The sequence below is a fragment of the Tenrec ecaudatus genome, chromosome 9 (assembly GCF_050624435.1).
Source record: "Tenrec ecaudatus isolate mTenEca1 chromosome 9, mTenEca1.hap1, whole genome shotgun sequence".
NCBI lineage: Eukaryota > Metazoa > Chordata > Mammalia > Afrosoricida > Tenrecidae > Tenrec > Tenrec ecaudatus.
The window spans coordinates 124,805,261-124,822,170 of NC_134538.1; the positions used below are offsets into that span (position 1 = coordinate 124,805,261).

The 16,910-nt window shown below is 43.6% G+C and overlaps 1 protein-coding gene across 2 annotated transcripts in view; it reads right to left on the bottom strand.

The window, feature by feature from the left end:
- Positions 1 to 16,910, bottom strand: part of PUS7 (pseudouridine synthase 7) — a 57,981-nt gene that overhangs the window by 9,767 nt on the left and 31,304 nt on the right. For both annotated transcript variants that reach the window (XM_075558527.1, XM_075558528.1), the window contains exons 8-12: positions 6,978 to 7,106; positions 6,498 to 6,623; positions 3,186 to 3,247; positions 2,225 to 2,385; positions 231 to 357 (exon numbers count right to left, since the gene is read on the bottom strand). In XM_075558527.1, coding sequence (XP_075414642.1) covers positions 231 to 357; positions 2,225 to 2,385; positions 3,186 to 3,247; positions 6,498 to 6,623; positions 6,978 to 7,106 — 605 coding nt within the window. The remainder of the gene's footprint in view (positions 1 to 230; positions 358 to 2,224; positions 2,386 to 3,185; positions 3,248 to 6,497; positions 6,624 to 6,977; positions 7,107 to 16,910) is intronic.

Here is a 16,910-nt window from a genome sequence, read left to right on the forward strand (position 1 = left end):
AGAAATCAATACACCCATCACCTAGTTTACAAAACTGACAGTTTACGGAGAGAGGGACAGAGGCAAAGAGAACGTGCATGTAAAAGAAGGGAGTCATTCTGAGCTTGCATGGCCTCCCAGCTCAGCTTAACCTTGTCTGAAGCAGTAGCTAGGTCAGGTTCCCAAACTACCTGTGACACATCACTGCACCGAGGTTGGCAGAAGACAAACTAGGTACTTTGGCCTTTTACCTCCTTTGAGAACAAGGTCCCCGGGAACAGGTTTCAGCCCATACTCCTCTATCCTCTTGCTCACCATGTGGTTCCACACGTAGCTTTGGTAGCTATGAATATACATTAAGCGGTTATTTCTTGGTATCTGCAGGGAGGGAAGCAAACGCACACAGGAAATATATAAATATACATTCTGAATATCAAGAGCACTGCATTTTCTATCACATCTTGCCTCCTTACTTATTAGCTGTCCTGGCTCAGGAAACATATACCTTAAATCTGCCATCTTCCTCACAGCCGACATAGACACGGGTGACTGAGACACAGTGTCTCTAGTTTCTGAGACCAAACCCCCCAGGCTAATGGGGGTGAGCAACCATGCACAGCTGCCGAAAGTCCTGTTTTTATCCACAGGAAACAGTAAACTCATTCAAACGAAGAAAATGCTGTGTGGGACTTATTGCCTGACTCAAGTCACAGACTTCAGACTCATGGAATTTACAAATCAGTTATAGAGCTAGCAGGGCTTTCTTGCTTCTAAGGGAAGGACAAAACCTCAATGACTGAACAGACAACAGATTTCAGAAAGAATCCCGTGGTTTTGTTTTCTGGGAAGGGGAATCAGGACTTCAATGTCAGCGTTAAACCTTGAAGCGCTCTGAGATGGAGTGCAGTTGCCAGCACACTCCCCATTCTCCTCACCATTAAGAAACCAGACTAACATGCAGCTCTTTAGCTTGCTTATCTATGCACAGCTCTTAAGAAGACACCATCCCCGAGTTATAAACGACCAACTCACATACAACCTGGAGCTATGAACCAATCCACGGAAAACCAACCATATTAAAATTATGAGGTTCACACCATGGTTTGTCATAACAAAGGAGTGCTACTCTGGCCTTGAAACATTGCTGTTACTGTATTCCTCTGCTACAGAGGTTTCAGTGTATCTGCAAATGTTTCCTGAATGTTTTTATGCATAGAAGGAAAGGCACATGATAACTTAGGTAATAAAACAATGGACTGCCTGGTTTTGAACTGTATCTAACATTTTGACTTCTGTACACACTTAGATAGATGTGGGAATGGAACTCATTCAGAAGCCAGGGCTTACCTCTGATGACACAGAAAAAGAGAATTTTAATGTAGCTATGACAGAAAGATGTCACAACAATGCATTAAAAATTTGTCAACTATCAAGATACTTAATGCAAAGTCTAGATGGAATGTTTTACACCCTCCATATTAACCACTACAGCCAACCCTGCTCCCCTCGTTCACTACTCCCCACCAACCCTGCTCCCCTCGTTCACTACTCCCCACCAACCCTGCTCCCCTCGTTCACTACTCCCCACCAACCCTGCTCCCCTCGTTCACTACTCCCCCACCAACCCTGCTCCCCTCGTTCACTACTCCCCACCAACCCTGCTCCCCTCGTTCACTACTCCCCACCAACCCTGCTCCCCTCGTTCACTACTCCCCACCAACCCTGCTCCCCTCGTTCACTACTCCCCACCAACCCTGCTCCCCTCGTTCACTACTCCCCACCAACCCTGCTCCCCTCGTTCACTACTCCCCCACCAACCCTGCTCCCCTCGTTCACTACTCCCCACCAACCCTGCTCCCCTCGTTCACTACTCCCCACCAACCCTGCTCCCCTCGTTCACTACTCCCCCACCAACCCTGCTCCCCTCGTTCACTACTCCCCACCAACCCTGCTCCCCTCGTTCACTACTCCCCACCAACCCTGCTCCCCTCGTTCACTACTCCCCACCAACCCTGCTCCCCTCGTTCACTACTCCCCCACCAACCCTGCTCCCCTCGTTCACTACTCCCCACCAACTTTCAGGGTCTGACCAAGGATCACCCAGGTAAAAACACCTCTCACAGATCGCCCAAGGATTTTTACCTAGACGTCTGGAGCTTTCAAAATTTAGCAAAACCTGTAAAGAAAAAATTCAAAGCCCATAAACCACCTCGAGCCATGGCCTGACTTCACAAATCACACTCACTATGCCAAATGCAGAGACTATATTCTTCATTCCATATTTTGAAAGTCCTCGAAGCAGCTGCCCCTCCACACACCTTTTGACAGGTAGTTTTTTGAGGGCAATGGCGGGGTCTCTGGTCTTCGCCCACTCTTCCCTGCACTTGACCAAGTACCCCTTTTCAGCTGAAAGGCAGAAAGAGTAGCAGTCAGACAATGTGTTCAACAGACAAACTCCCCAAGATGCTTCTAAGAGGAGACCACACTGGAGACGGCCATCTGACTCAAGGAGCCACGGAGAACTTCTGTTCACCAGGGAGAAACGATTGGGAAGTGGAAAGAAAGTAAATTCTAGAGTGTTTCGAGAACGATTTGGCTTTGTGCTGCACAACGTAGAATTTAAAGCCAATCATTGCCATCAGCACAGCCGATTAATCATAAAAGAAATGCTGGATATTTCTGCCAATGCTTATTTTTTTCACCATAATTTTCTAATTTAATGAGTTATTTTCCTTAAAATTAGGCAAGTTTCTCTCTTTTTAGTTAGGAAACAATCACCCAAAGTGGATATGGTAACTGACAAATTACAAAGTACTCATCATTTCTTTCCCATGCGGTATAAGTTGAGAGATACTTTCTGGGAAGTTTTACAACTCTTTGAACTAAAACTCCTTAAAGTGTTTGTCACATTTTTATAACCAGTTATATTGTGCTTTTGCAAAAAATAGATTCCTATTTTAAGATTTAGTAGTCCATGGAAAAAACAAATGTATTTGTTCCTTTAATAGATTAGATGAGCTAAACAGTTCATAGATTATAAGCATCCACTGTAAATATAAAACCTGAAACTAATACAAGGAAATATTTACACTTATTTTGTTATAAAAATAATTAAAGAACATTCTAAAATAACTATATTCCAATTTGCCATATTCAATGCAATATATTCTTTTTTAAAAAAAATTTGCTATGAATTTTATTCTTACCTCCAGAACGGGGTTTCAGTATTAAATCCATGACTTCAGTCCAGGCATTTTGTAGTATAGCTCTACAATTAAATAGGCGGCATTTATTTTCACTTAATTTTGCATTAAGATAAATGTAACAAGCCCAAATCTTTGTGGAGTCAATATATGATATTTGCTTTCTTTTTTATGAAATTTTAAGTTAGTAAACAAAATGAAAGTTAAGATACATTTCAAATGCAAGTGTCAAATGAATTTTAAAGAAAATTAAAACTAAGACAAAATAATGCTCATCCATAACATTTAATTAGCAATTTAGTTTTAAAACGCTATTAATAACAAACAAACAAACAAATGCTATTAATTGTATAAACTAAGACTGCCAAATTGTTAGAACAAAGTGTTCTTGTATTGAGGAAGTACTTGAGCAGGGGCCCACTGTCCATCTGTTTCCTTAATACTAATCCTATAAATATATGTACATAGATCTATTTCCCCCTCGTTGTATATAAATATATTTACATCTATATATGCCTGATTTAGATCTCCATAACTGCCATTTGCCTCCTAGTTCTTTTCCTCTATTTCTTTGTACTTTCCTCTTGTCTCACTATTATGTTCAGCCTTCATTTAGTTTTCAAGAATTCCTCTCGATTACATTGCCCTTGATCAAGCCATGCCAGACCTCTTAGGCCCTCCTTGCCACTGATTTTGGATCACTTATAGTTCCTTTGTCCCTGGGTTTGTTAACATCCACTTCCTTTCTCCCACCTCCCCCTCTCCCATGTTCCCCTGGAACTGTCATCCCGTTGTTCTCTCTTCTGGCTTGTTTATCCCACCTATCCCATCCAGGTAGACATGCAGCAACAACAGTATGTACCATCACAAGACTGAGAACAAGGAAGCAACAATAGAAAGTAAAACAATAGCTACAACAACAACACAAAAAAACCTATAAATAGTTCAGGATCTATTTGTTGTCCTTCACAAGTGCTTTCCAGTTGAGTCTGACAGGGTGCCATGCCCTGGCCCCACATCTATCCCTGGGGACTTTATTGCTCTGCTCCCTCTGCTGCATGCCCACAGAGGCTGGCTTTAGCATAGTGGGCTCAGGGTGGGCACAATTCTTGCCTTGTGTCTCTAGTGTTGTTCCCAATGGTGCTATGGCACTGAAGACAACAGGTGCACAAGCAAATGTGAAGAAAGCTGATGGTGCCCAGCTACCAAAAGATCTAGCATCTGAGGTCTTAAAGGCCTTAAGATAAACAAGTAGCCATTTAGTTGAGAAACAACAAAACCCACATGGAAGAAGCACACAGCCTATCCAGACTCAATCGCTGAGGACAAAGCGGGTGCATAAGCAAATGTGAAGAAAGCTGACGGTGCCTGGCTATCAAAAGATATAGCGTCTGGGGTCTTAAAGGCTTGAAGACAAACAGGCAGCCATCTAGCTGAGAAACAACAAAGCACACATGGAAGCACAACAGTCTGTGAGATCACAAGGTGTCGAAGGGATCAGGTATCAGGCATCAAAGATCAAAAAAAATTTTTTTAAATCATAGCATTGTGAATGAGGGGGAGTGTGGAGTGGGGACCCAGAACCTATCTGTGGGAAATTGGACATCCCCTTGCAGAAGAGCCGTGGGGAGGTGAGGAGCCAGTCAGGTGCAGTGTAGCAATGATGAAACATACAATATTCCTCTAGTTCTTGAATGCTTCCTCCCCCCACTATCATGATCCCAATTCTACTTTACAAATCCGGGTGGACTGGAAGATGCACACTGGCACAGATAGGAATTGGAAACACAGGGAATCCAGGACAGACAAACCCCTCAGGACCAGTGGTGAAAGAGTGGCGATACCGGGAGGGTAGAGGGAAGGTGAGGGAGAAAGGGGGAACAGATTACAAGGATCTACATATAACCTCCTCCCTGGGGGACGGACAGCGGAGAAGTGAGTGAAGGGAGATGTTGGATGGTGTAAGATACGACAAAATAATAATAATTTATAAATTATCAAGGGTTCATGGGGGAGAGGTAAGCGGGGAGGGAGGGGAAAAAACAAAGAGCTGATACCAAGGGCTCAAGTAGAAAGCAATTGTTTTGAGAATGATGATGGCAGCATATGTATAAATGTGCTTGACACAATGGATGGATTGTGATAAGAGTTGTACGAGTCCCCAATAAAATGATTTTAAAAAATAGTACAAACTCCTCAGCCATGTTATAAGCTGCTATACACGTGGCATTATCTGTGCTAGTCAGCTACGTCTTTATGTGGCAACACTTGTTTGAAACTTCTGAATAATCTTCTTCCCATCTTAAATAACTTCCTGTATAGGCAAGTAAGATAGATACATATAGTTTAATTTTCTAATATCCTTAATTTTATTGCGTTTTAAGTGAAAGTTTACAGAGGAAATTAGGTTCCTATTCAACATTAATACAACTTCCTCTGTGACACTGGTTCTACTTTTATAGTATGTCACTATCTCCATTGTTCCCATTCTCTGTGTTCTGTGTCCATTCATCTCGCTTATCAGCCTCCTCCTTAGGGTCGCGTTTTTATTTCAGAGCAAATGCTGACCTTTTGTCTCCTACAGTTAACTTATGGGGCACAGAGTTCACAGACGCTAGTGTTTATTTTACAGCCAACCTCTGATTCAGCTGAAAAGTGACCACAGGGGTAGCTTCAAAGGGTTTCTGTATTCTGGTTAGCTTTATCCTCAGGTACTGTTCTTTTAGATGCTTTATATATGAAATCACATGCCTAATTTCTCTTTCAGAGTCATCTTTGTTGGTTTATCAAAACCTAACTTGTCTTTGCTTCTTGTACATTGTAACTCTGTTAAATTCGTCTATTAGTTCTAGAAGCTTCCTTGTGGACTCTTTGGCATTTCCATGTATAGGATGTCATCTGTGAGTGGAGATAATTCACTTCTCATCTCATGTTGTGGCTAGGACCTGGATATTTTCAGGGAGTTATTCTTGCTGATCAAATGTGGAGTTCAAAGGGTGATACAGCTTTCCTGTAAACTAAAATTTACCTTTCCAAAAAAAAAAAAAAAGAACGAAGGAAAGAGAAGAATCTGTAAATGGGCGGCTAGTATGAGTATGTGAGGGAGACAGGCTGTAGCCTTCGAAACCCTAAAGCTTCCCTTTGTGCACTATCCTAAACCTGAACAAAACCGCAAAAGCAGCAGGCCACTCTTCCAAACAGCAGGGTGGTTCACTTACCCAGATGTGAGGCTATCGAGAGATACTTAAAACCAAAACATCCTTCTTTTTCCTAAGATAGCTCGTTGTGATAAAAGTTAAGCAATTAAATACAAACCTTCCCACTTGATACGTAGGGACGGCTGTAGTTCCGAATCTCTGCATTCCATAGTAGTTAATAAATCCAATCTCTTTGAGAGAGCGCATGGCTTGTTGGACTTGTTCGTCAGTTCCCGTTATATTCCTGTAGAGGTACAAATAAGTCAGAGATAAGGGTCACAGATGGCTCAGCTTCACGCTGGCGTCCCCTCCCGTCCCCTGCAGCTGTCACTCTGTCTCCTGGAGGCTCATTCTCTTCAGCACAGTATCTGAGGGCGGGAGGTGGCTTCTTTCCAAGGTTGTATTATAGGTTCAGAGGGGTGAAGGTGTCCGTACAAAAAGTATACAAGGACTTGCTTTCAGGCCCCTTGTGCCTTCTCTAGCTGTCACGCCTACTGGTATGAACTTCCCCGGCCTTTCTTAACAACTGTTGTACAAGCAGAATCAAGATAAACCAGCAAGACCATTACTGGGGACTTTCCAACTCCTCGCTCTTTACCTGAGGACAACTGTGAAGTGATTTCCTTGAAGCTCTCCTAATTTCAAAGGGTTTTTCTGATAGCTGAAATTCCCCAGCTTAAAGTTCATCAAGCACTTGTTTAAGTGGGCAAGTCTTTGAGCAGTTATTCTAAAAACAAAAGAAACAATATTAAACAGGTCAGAGTGTACATATTGCTGGAAACAGTCTTAGTACAGAAAATGACAGTTCGGTACACGACAAACGTCACGGCTATGACGACTGAAAAAGGCATGCCAAAGGTGAGTGGGCAGGCCTGCTTTCCCTCCAGCCTGCCCCTCCACTACTAGGGAGGGAAACTGGTTCCCACCCAAATGAAGTACCAGGGCCATATTTTATACAAAGCCTTTTATTCTGTAGCTATCAATAAAAACAATCATAACACCAACAATAATGACTGGAGTTTCCTACTAAGAACTTCTACTCTTGGGGGAGGAGGGTGGGGCAGAGCATAATTTGTAAGTATAAATAATGAAATACGGCATTAAAGAAATACACTCGCTTGTTCGTGGCAGTTACATAGCAAATTAGATCCCCACTTGGCCACTTTGTACAGATGTTCCGGGATCTTGGTTACAGTTTTCACAATGTGCCAGTATTCTTGCTTTTGTTCCACTCGCTCTAGTTCCATCGATCTGGCCTCCTTCTCATCGTTGCTTTGACTTGGTTGACTGTTTTAATGTAGCTGACTGTGTAAGGGCGCACATTGCTCACAACAGTCTACGTCATGGGCCAGTCTATTATTTAGGGAAGGTGATTTCCAGGAGCAGCATGTTAGATGGTGCCTTAGGGCTAGTCTCAGGGAGCTCTTCTCGTCCCTCACAGTTCAGTCTAGTATGTTTAAGGAACTGGAGTCTTGTTTTACATTATTCTCTCATTCTCCTCAGGCCCTTCAACTGCATCTCTAATCAGAATGGTCATTAGTGGTAGCCGGCCATCAAGTATTGCTTTGGGACTCAGGACCGAAGGGGCCACGGCTGTCAGTGCTGGAGACCAGTCTCTTCTTCCTTTGATTTCCTTTCTTTTTCACTCCAGGTGAGCACAGAACAGGAGGTGTCCTGTAGATGGCTGTTAGGGTAGACTAGAGAAACAAATTCATAAGACACTCATGTGTATAGGAAAGAGCTTTACATCAAAGGCAATTGTATACTGAGAACACATCCCAGCCCAGATCAAGTCCATAAGTCCGATATCAGCCCATATGTCTGACATCAATCTATAAATTCCTCTTCAGACTCATGCAACACATGCAATGAGGCCGAATGCAGGAAGATCCAGTGGGTGGAAAGTCTTCTGGATTCAGTGGTGATGGAAGCATCTCAGTGCTGGCTTGGGTCTCCACATGGCTCCTCCAGCTCCAGGGGTCTAGTGTAGCTTCATGTGTCTTGTCAACAGGAAGACGAAGCAGAGTCAGTATGTATCTGCCTCCAGTGAGATATTTATCTCTGTGGCACCTCCAAAATGAGGTCTTCAAGCTGCGACCTGATTGACAGGCTAGACTCCACCCCTTCGCAAGTTGACAGATCATGTAACGACCACAATGCCTATGCCCAAGCTTGAGACCCCAGATGAGATGATCAAACTAGAACTTAGAAGAGTGCATAGAAAGGCACACGGGAGTACAGAGGGTGTGCATGTACAGGTGTATCTCCTCTCTAGGCGTGTGCATATACGGGGGAGCTTCAAAGAATATGTAGAAAAAAGATGATGGCCTTTTGGAACTGTTTAAAGCACTTCCATGTACACATCTGTGTGCACTGAGTACATATTCACGTATACATAATAAAACACAAGAGTGGAATATTAAGAATATTTCCCTAACAGATCTCAATCTCTCACAGGATTGGTTTGCTGGGCTTGAAATCTTAGGACCATAGTCTCTCACCATTACAACCAACCCTATAGCAAGTAACTCTCCCTCTGAACACAGGCTGCAATGCAGGGAATGACTTATCATGACCTTGGAGCCCTAGCCTCTGTGACTTCCACCAACCTGCCTTTGTTCTCCTGACGGGCATAAGTGAGAAGGTGGGGGAAGGTCATGATTACAGTGTGCGATTCAGCTGCGGGGTGACCCACCTCAGAATCAGGAGGGAAGATCTCACGGGCTCCAGCAAGAGTCAGGAGTGGAGTGCATCCTCTGAACCCCAAATCCTGTGTAGTGAATCTCTTTGATCCAGGAGACGTCTCTGACCCCAGAGGAGTGACAGAGAGACCGCAGCAGCACCAGGAGCCAGAGTAAGAGACAGAGGGGTGGATTTCCTAGCCTACAGAGCAAGTCAAGCTGAGCACTTTGGGCAGGTGTCTAACTTGTGGAATGGGGTGCCGGGTGAACTGACCCACAGACCTGGAGCTGAGTGCCTCTGGGTTGAGCCTTACCGCAGAGTGGCATGCCCTTTGGCACTGATTACAGGCCTTAAAAGTGCTCTCTGTGACTTTCCTGATAGAACAGCAGTATCTTGAGCATGTCTTGTCTGAATTGTAATCTGTTAATCACGAGCATTGTTTGTGAGTGTGGCGGTGGCAATGAATTAAAAGAACCTAGCTGAAAAGTAGAGCGTGCTGAGGGAGGCAGCACAGGTACATCCATGTACACTGCGTGTGTGCACAGACATGAACATAGTATGTAATATAAATGTAAAGTCTACGTATCGTACTGAGTCATTTCAGGGTCACAGACAATCTGAGAGTCCACCCAATTACTTCAGCACATCTCACAAAGAACAAGCACGGAAAGTCTCCTCCACAACCGCCATGGCCACACTCAGAACACCGACGAGGAGCCCCACTAAAAACCTGCTGCTGTCAACTCTGTCTCCCAGTGACTCAGTGGCACCCGGAGCTGCCCTGCCCCAGGGGGTCATCAGGGCTGGGACGCTTCTTGGAAGCCCACCTCCTTCCACAGTGTGGGTGGTGGGTTAGATCATCAATCTTCCACTTGGCAGCCAAGCACTTAAACTACTGCACCACCAGCGCTCCATCAGACCATTGCCCAAATATTCAGTCATTTACCCAATTGGCCCATATCACTTCATTGTTTGTTAGCTCCTTAAATTCATTACCTCGTCAAGGAGCACATCTGGCTGCTGTTTTTAGTAAGTCATGTGTGGCGTGAAAGTTTGAAATAGTGTGACTCTTTCGCTCCTTAATATTTAATTTTTGCCTGTATCAATCTTAGGTTAATCAGGGTTTTATGCCTCCCTACCTCCACTCCCTGCCCTTTGTAAGGTTTTGGCTTTTGAGTTAAACTTAGAAAAGATATCCTATTTAAGAGGCTTTTTGTTTTTAATGAAATTCTCCCAAGTTACAATGTAGCACTTCTCCATGTTTGAAAATCCTTGATAACCTGGCGTTTGTTTTTCACGGGGAACTAACTGAGGTTGGGGATCAACTTAAGTTTTTTCCAAATGGTTACAACAGTGTTTCCTCCAATAACGTCAAACGTTACTTTTCAATGCATACTGAATCTCTGAACACACCAGCGACTTCACAAAGTTTGTGGTAAAATTCGTTATCTTGACAAATCCCTCAGGAACAGAAAAGGGCACAGGGATACCAGGAAGGTAGGGGGAAGGGGAAACTGAGTGCCTCCCAGGGGGACGAGCAACACAAACTGTGGGGAAAGAGAGACAGCAGTCCGTGTAAAATATGAAAATAATTTATAATTTATCAAGGGGTCAGGGTGGTGGTGGTGAGAGGAGCAGATACCAAGGGCTCAAACAGAAAGTAAATGTCTTGAAAATGGTGATGGCAACATATGTACAAATATGTCTGATACAATTGATGTATGGATTGTTGTAGGAGCTGTAAGAGCCCCCAATAAAATGATCTTTATAAAAAAAATTAAAAGTGTTGAAGATCAACCCCCCCCCAAAAAAAACCTGTTATCTTTCCATTTCCATTTTTCCATGAATTTTGAGGCACTCTTGTAGCACTCCACATTAACTCATGGGTTAACTACCCAGTTGCCTGAAGTGTTTCATTTCTCTCGTGTTCCAGCTTTTGTGGCAGTGAGCCTCCTTTATTCATCACCTTTCTCACACTTTCTACGGCTTTGTTTTGCACCTGAATTTCCCCACACTAGCACTATGGTTAAAAAATGAACAACAATCCATGTCCATTCCCATTAGCATTACTACTCCTAATACTAATGTAGCGGCTTCTCCAGTTGGGAAAGACTGTTACAGGTCTTATCGATCATGTATTCACGTCTTTCAGCTCCCTCAACAACATGGCCATACTGTCTTTAGAGACACCGGACACATGTTTAAAGATCTGTATTCCGAGCGTGTTACATTTCCCCTGTGTAAGAAAACCACCTTCCCCATTACAATTTTAATTGGCTATTATTTATATATGGATTTTTATATATTCATTTCATAATTATTCTACATTTGAATTTTCTTACCTCTTATAGCTTTCAATAAATTCCTTAAGTAGATACAGTCTCACCCTCTATAGCACACAGCAAACTCATGGTTATGGCCTTATCTTAGTTCTGAAGTTGGTCTACTTGCCCTAGCTATGCACCCAGACAAATGCTAAGCGGCGGTCTGATGTCTCCAGCAGGCTCTTGACTCTAAATGCCAAGAAGCTTCTAACAGTTGGCTCCTGAGAAACCCACAACTGCTCTTTGCTTCAGATGTATACATTGTTTCATCCACCTAGCCCTACTTCAGTAAAGCGGTTATTTTTTATTAGAGACCTGTTTTTTGGGTCAAATACAGATCACCATCATAACAAGGCATTGTATTTACAATGTAGCAATGTAGGTCATTAGGATTGTTTTCAAAGTTACAGACACTGTGGAGTTGTATGGTACATCTCTGTAAGTGGTCTTCATGTTTTTCTATATTCAGATTTCCTTTGAAAACATGTATGTTCTGGGAAATGTCTAGGACACGCTTTGTTCTTTCTTACTCTGGTTTGGGCAATCAGGAGTCTCGTTTTGGCTCTGCTGGGGGAATGCAGGCACTGAATGGATCTGGATGTGGGTCCTGGCGCTGAGCCTTCATCAAAGGCCAAGTTCGACCCCAAAGTACCCACAAAGACCTGGCAGTGCAGCTAGGAGTGGAAACATCCTCACAGAAGCACATGTGTACTACTTTCTGGCAGGCCTGTGAAGTCCCAACATGACATGAAAAATTAACTGGGAAAATTTATCCTACTCTCTAGTGACAAATAGGCTATTTCTGAGACGGGCGAATGTTTTTCAGTTTACTTGTACAATCCCAGCCTGTCGTGTGTTCTCATGAAATTCTTTGCTGTAGATATCCCTATACTTTTTTTTTCTTTCAAAGCTCTGTATTTAATTTAATTTTTTTAACATTTTATTAGGGGCTCATACAACTCTTATCACAATCCATACATATATATACATCAATTGTATAAAAGCGCATCCGTACATTCTTTGCCCTAATCATTCTCAAAGCATTTGCTCTCCACTTAAGCCCTTTGCATCAGGTCCTCTTTTTTTTTTTTACTTCTTGAAGACATTCAACCAGTTCCTTCATGCACTGTCTTTCTGAGGCTCGGCTAGGTCAACATATGTAGAGGCAGCCTGGTTCAGGCTTTTGAGAGAGAGAGAGAGAGAGAGAGAGAGAGAGAGAGAGAGAGAGAGAGAGAGAGAGAGAGTGTGTGTGTGTGTGTGTGTGTGTCACTGCTCCATCAATTAATATAAAACATGGGAAGCCAGCCAGAGAATCAAGGAAATGGGTGAAATTTATACTCCATGTCCCTCCTGTCCTCTGCCAACTGAGGCCCAAATACAGAAGAACAAGTTCAAACAACAGTAGAACAAGCATCCTCCACACTCGGGCCAGCTGCCAAGGAGAAGCAGGTCTAAGGGGAAAAGGGTATAAGCATTCCGTTCAGCTATTTGGGGACAAAGGTAGGGTCATTAGGCATAAATGGACCTAAGAGTCCTATCACACAGAAGCGAGCAAACACAGGAATCAGTGTAAACAGTGACAAACAGGAGGAGCAGAATTTCTCTTAGGTTACCACTGCTATGGCAACCGAAAGAATAATTAAGAGTTCTGAACAAAAAGAGTCAAATAGGCAACTTGGCTGCCTGGCAAGTGTCCTGGAGACTGCTCCCTGGCACTTAGACAGAGGTGCTTACTGCTATGTTCTATTTTTCTCCATTTTCCCCTATCCCCTCTCTGAGACACAATTCAACGTTTCAAAGTTCACAAGTCAGTGAGTTTTAGAAAATTCACAGGGTTGGGTAACCTTGTCACCATCATCTAATTCCAGAACATTTTCATTACCCTGTGAAGAAGCCGACTGCATAGATACTCCCCATTGCTCCCTGTTCTCAACCTGACACCCACTAACCTACTTCCTGTTTCCCCGGGTTTCTGTACAAACACAGGCAGTTCTCGATTTACGACAGGGCACTGTTCTGACAACGATTCTGCCCAAAGCCAGTTCTGACTTAAGTTGAATGCCCCATTTTGGGGGTTCTCATTACTACTGTCCTTTACTTGTCTTTGGGGATTGACATATTACATCTGAGAATGAAAGCATCAACAAATTACATGCTGTAACATTTATGTAGTACACCTTACTAGCAATCCCACTCACTCACGGCTGTTGAGATGTATAAAATACAACAGCAAAAGTGGACGGTGCACAGTGTGGTTTGTTGTCACCTGAATGCATACGTCCTAAGTTGGAGACTACCTGCAGACATAACCACATACTATGTGGCCTCGGTGTAGCTTTTCCCCACTGCGCATGTTGTTAACTTTGCATTCTGCTGTAACATGCATCAAAACCGCCCCTCCTTTTCATGGGCTCTTGACTACAGAAGAGACCTCTACTTCTGAATCCCCCTAGCAGAGAACGTTCTTAGGGGTTTTCAGTGGTTCCCAAATGTATCTGGTCTACCTTTCCCTTTTCAGAAACAAACAAACAAACAGCGACCTCACTGGCAATGAAAAATGTTTGTACTACTATTATGGGCTACGATTATAGCCCATAATCCAGGATAAGTGTGGGTATCTGTTTTTGCAGCCCCCCTGGGCCATTCCAGTGCCCCCCAGGAGGCAGTACTGTCTACTTTGGGAAGCACTGAGATGTTGACAAGACAGTTGTGATGCTGTGTACAGTTCTCAGGAGCCTTGATCAAAGGCCATGAATAACATGCGCATGTGAAGAGCTCACTTTGACACAGCAGGAATTCAGTGTGTGGTGATGTAAGCAGCCCGCCACACAATCAGGCTTTCTTAACAAAGCGGGAGACTGACAGACCAGACTCAGAAAGAACACAGGCAGAAACAGGCAGGAAAAGCAATGGGCTGCTCTGAGATCCTGTTGGAATTACTAGGGGACTTGAGAGTGCCGTCTGAGGCTGGACAAAACCCTGTGTAGCACCAGAATTGTCCCACTCCGCAGCCATTAAAATTGTTGCAAGGCTGAGTGGGCTTATCCTGTTGGCCAGTTCTCACAGGAAAGGCCAGTCAGCCAGCCCCATACATCCACTGAACAAACTCAGGGTGCAACCTGCATCCGCGAGATAAGTGCTGCTGCTGGCGCTCAAAGGGCCAGCGTGTAGGTGTTTCTACGCTTTTACTAGGTCAACAGGAAGAGGATAAGAGCAGTCATGGACCGTGAAGCTAGACCAGCACTGTGACCAAGTGTGACCCCTGGTGGCTGTCTGAGGAAAGAAATAAATGCCTTCAGATTCAAAGGTTCAAGCTTTGGCATCATAAGGAGAAAAGAAGGGGCCTTCTACTCCCATAAAAAACTATAGTCTCTCAGAACCTCACAGGGGCAGTTCTACTCTGTCCGATAGTCACTATGAGTCAGCATCAACTCGATGGCAGTGAGTCTGGTTTTGTTTATTGTGGGGGTTCTTATCATAAAACAAAAGAAAATACCAAGATGCCATCTTCTGATCTTCAAATGAGCAAATTTTAAAAATTTTAAATCATCTTGGGGGCTGATTCACGGGAACTAGGATAAAGGTGATAAGAGTAGTATCGATCACCCTTCTTCAGGGCAAATGAAGTCTGCTATCAAAAGGGTTCACATTCGAACGCTAGGGAAATAGATATGTGTGCGTATACTTACATGTTAAGAATTAAGGCAGCAGGCACACATTGGACCTCCAATCAAATACTCACTCAACACAAGAATATTTTGTTCTAATTACCTGGCAATCAGTGATGCTCACCTTCCCTGACAGGAATGCTAAAGACAAAATGTGTGCATAAGCAAATATGGTGAAGAAAGCTGATGGTGCCCAACTATCAAAACATAGAGCGTCTGGGGTCTTAAAGGCTTGAAGATAAACAAGCGGCCATCTAGCTGAGAAGCAATAAAGTCCACATGGAAGAAGCACACCAGCCTGTGTGATCATGAGGTGTCAATGGGAGCAGGTATCAGGCATCAAAGACCAAGAACAAAAAATCATACCAATGTGAATGAGATGGTAGGCGGAGCAGAGACCCAAAGCCCATCTGTACACAATTAGACATCCCCTTACAGAAGGATTACAAGGAAGAGATGAGCCAGTCAGGGTGTAGTATAGCACCGATGAAACATACAATTTTCCTTTATTTCTTTAATACTTCCTCCCCCACCCCCACTACAAATCTGGCTAAACCAGAGCATGTAAACTGGTACAGATAAGAACTGGAAACGCAGGGAATCGAGGACAGATAAAACCCCTCAGGATCGATAATGAGAGTGTCGATACCAGGAGGGTAGGGGAAAGGTGGGGGAATAATGGGGCAAAATTGATCACAATGAGTGACATATGCACGCCCCCCTCCAAGGGGAATGACCAACAGAGGGGTGGGTGAAGGGAGACAGTGGATGATGTAAGATATGGAAATAATAATCTATAATTTATCAAGGGTTTCTGAGGGTAGGAGGGTGGGGGAGGGAGGGAGGGAAAAAAATGAGGAGCTGATACCAAGGGCTCAGATAGAAAGAAAATACTCTGAACGCGATGATGGCAACATATGCACAAAGTGACTGACACAATGGGTGGATGTATGGATTGTGGTAAGAGCTGTAAGAACCCTCAACAAAATAATTTAAAAGAATTCATATTCTTCTTACTCAGTAATTCTATTGCTAGTTTATTTTAGCAGTTACCCAGATGTGTGCCTAGCTTTAGCTAAACATGCCTGCTTTGGAACTGCTGAGAACAGCAAGAAATGGGAAATAACATATTTTAAAAATGAGGCACTAGTTGATCAGTAAGGAAACCTTCACAATTTGTCTATCTGGCAACCATGAAAAAGGATCAGGCCGGTTTCTAGGTACTGACATTATTTATTGTTCACAAGGAAAGAAACGTTTGTAGAACTTGGTGTAAAAGGGGAAAAGTCCCCAGTTCCTGAGTAGGGTGGGGGTGGGGGAGAATAAAGTCGTGAACAAAATAATCTCTGAAAATGAAAGGACAGCAGAACTTGCACTTTCTGAGAGGGAACTGATTACAAGGATCTACATGTGACCTCCGCCCTGGGGGACGGACAACAGAAAAGGGGGTGAAGGGAGACGTCGGACAGGGCAAGATATGACAAAATAATAATTTATAAATTATCAAGGGCTCATGAGGCAGGGGAGAACAGGGAGGGGGGGGGGGGAAAGAGGACCTGATGCCAAGGGCTTAAGTGGTGAGCAAATGCTTTGAAAATGATGAGGGCAATGAATGTACAGATGTGCTTTACACAACTGATGTATGTATGGATTGTGATAAGAGTTGTATGAGCCCTTAATAAAATGTTTTTAAAAAAAGAACTTGCAATTTCTGCCTAGTTTCTTCTGGGTTGAAAACAAGCCAACTTGTTTTTAAGTGCAGGCAGGCAAAACCCCGAGCCAGCCCGAGTTCACAGGAGTGAATACATTTTTGCTGAAAAGCAAGACCTCTGTGTCCTGTGCCCACGCAGATCAGAA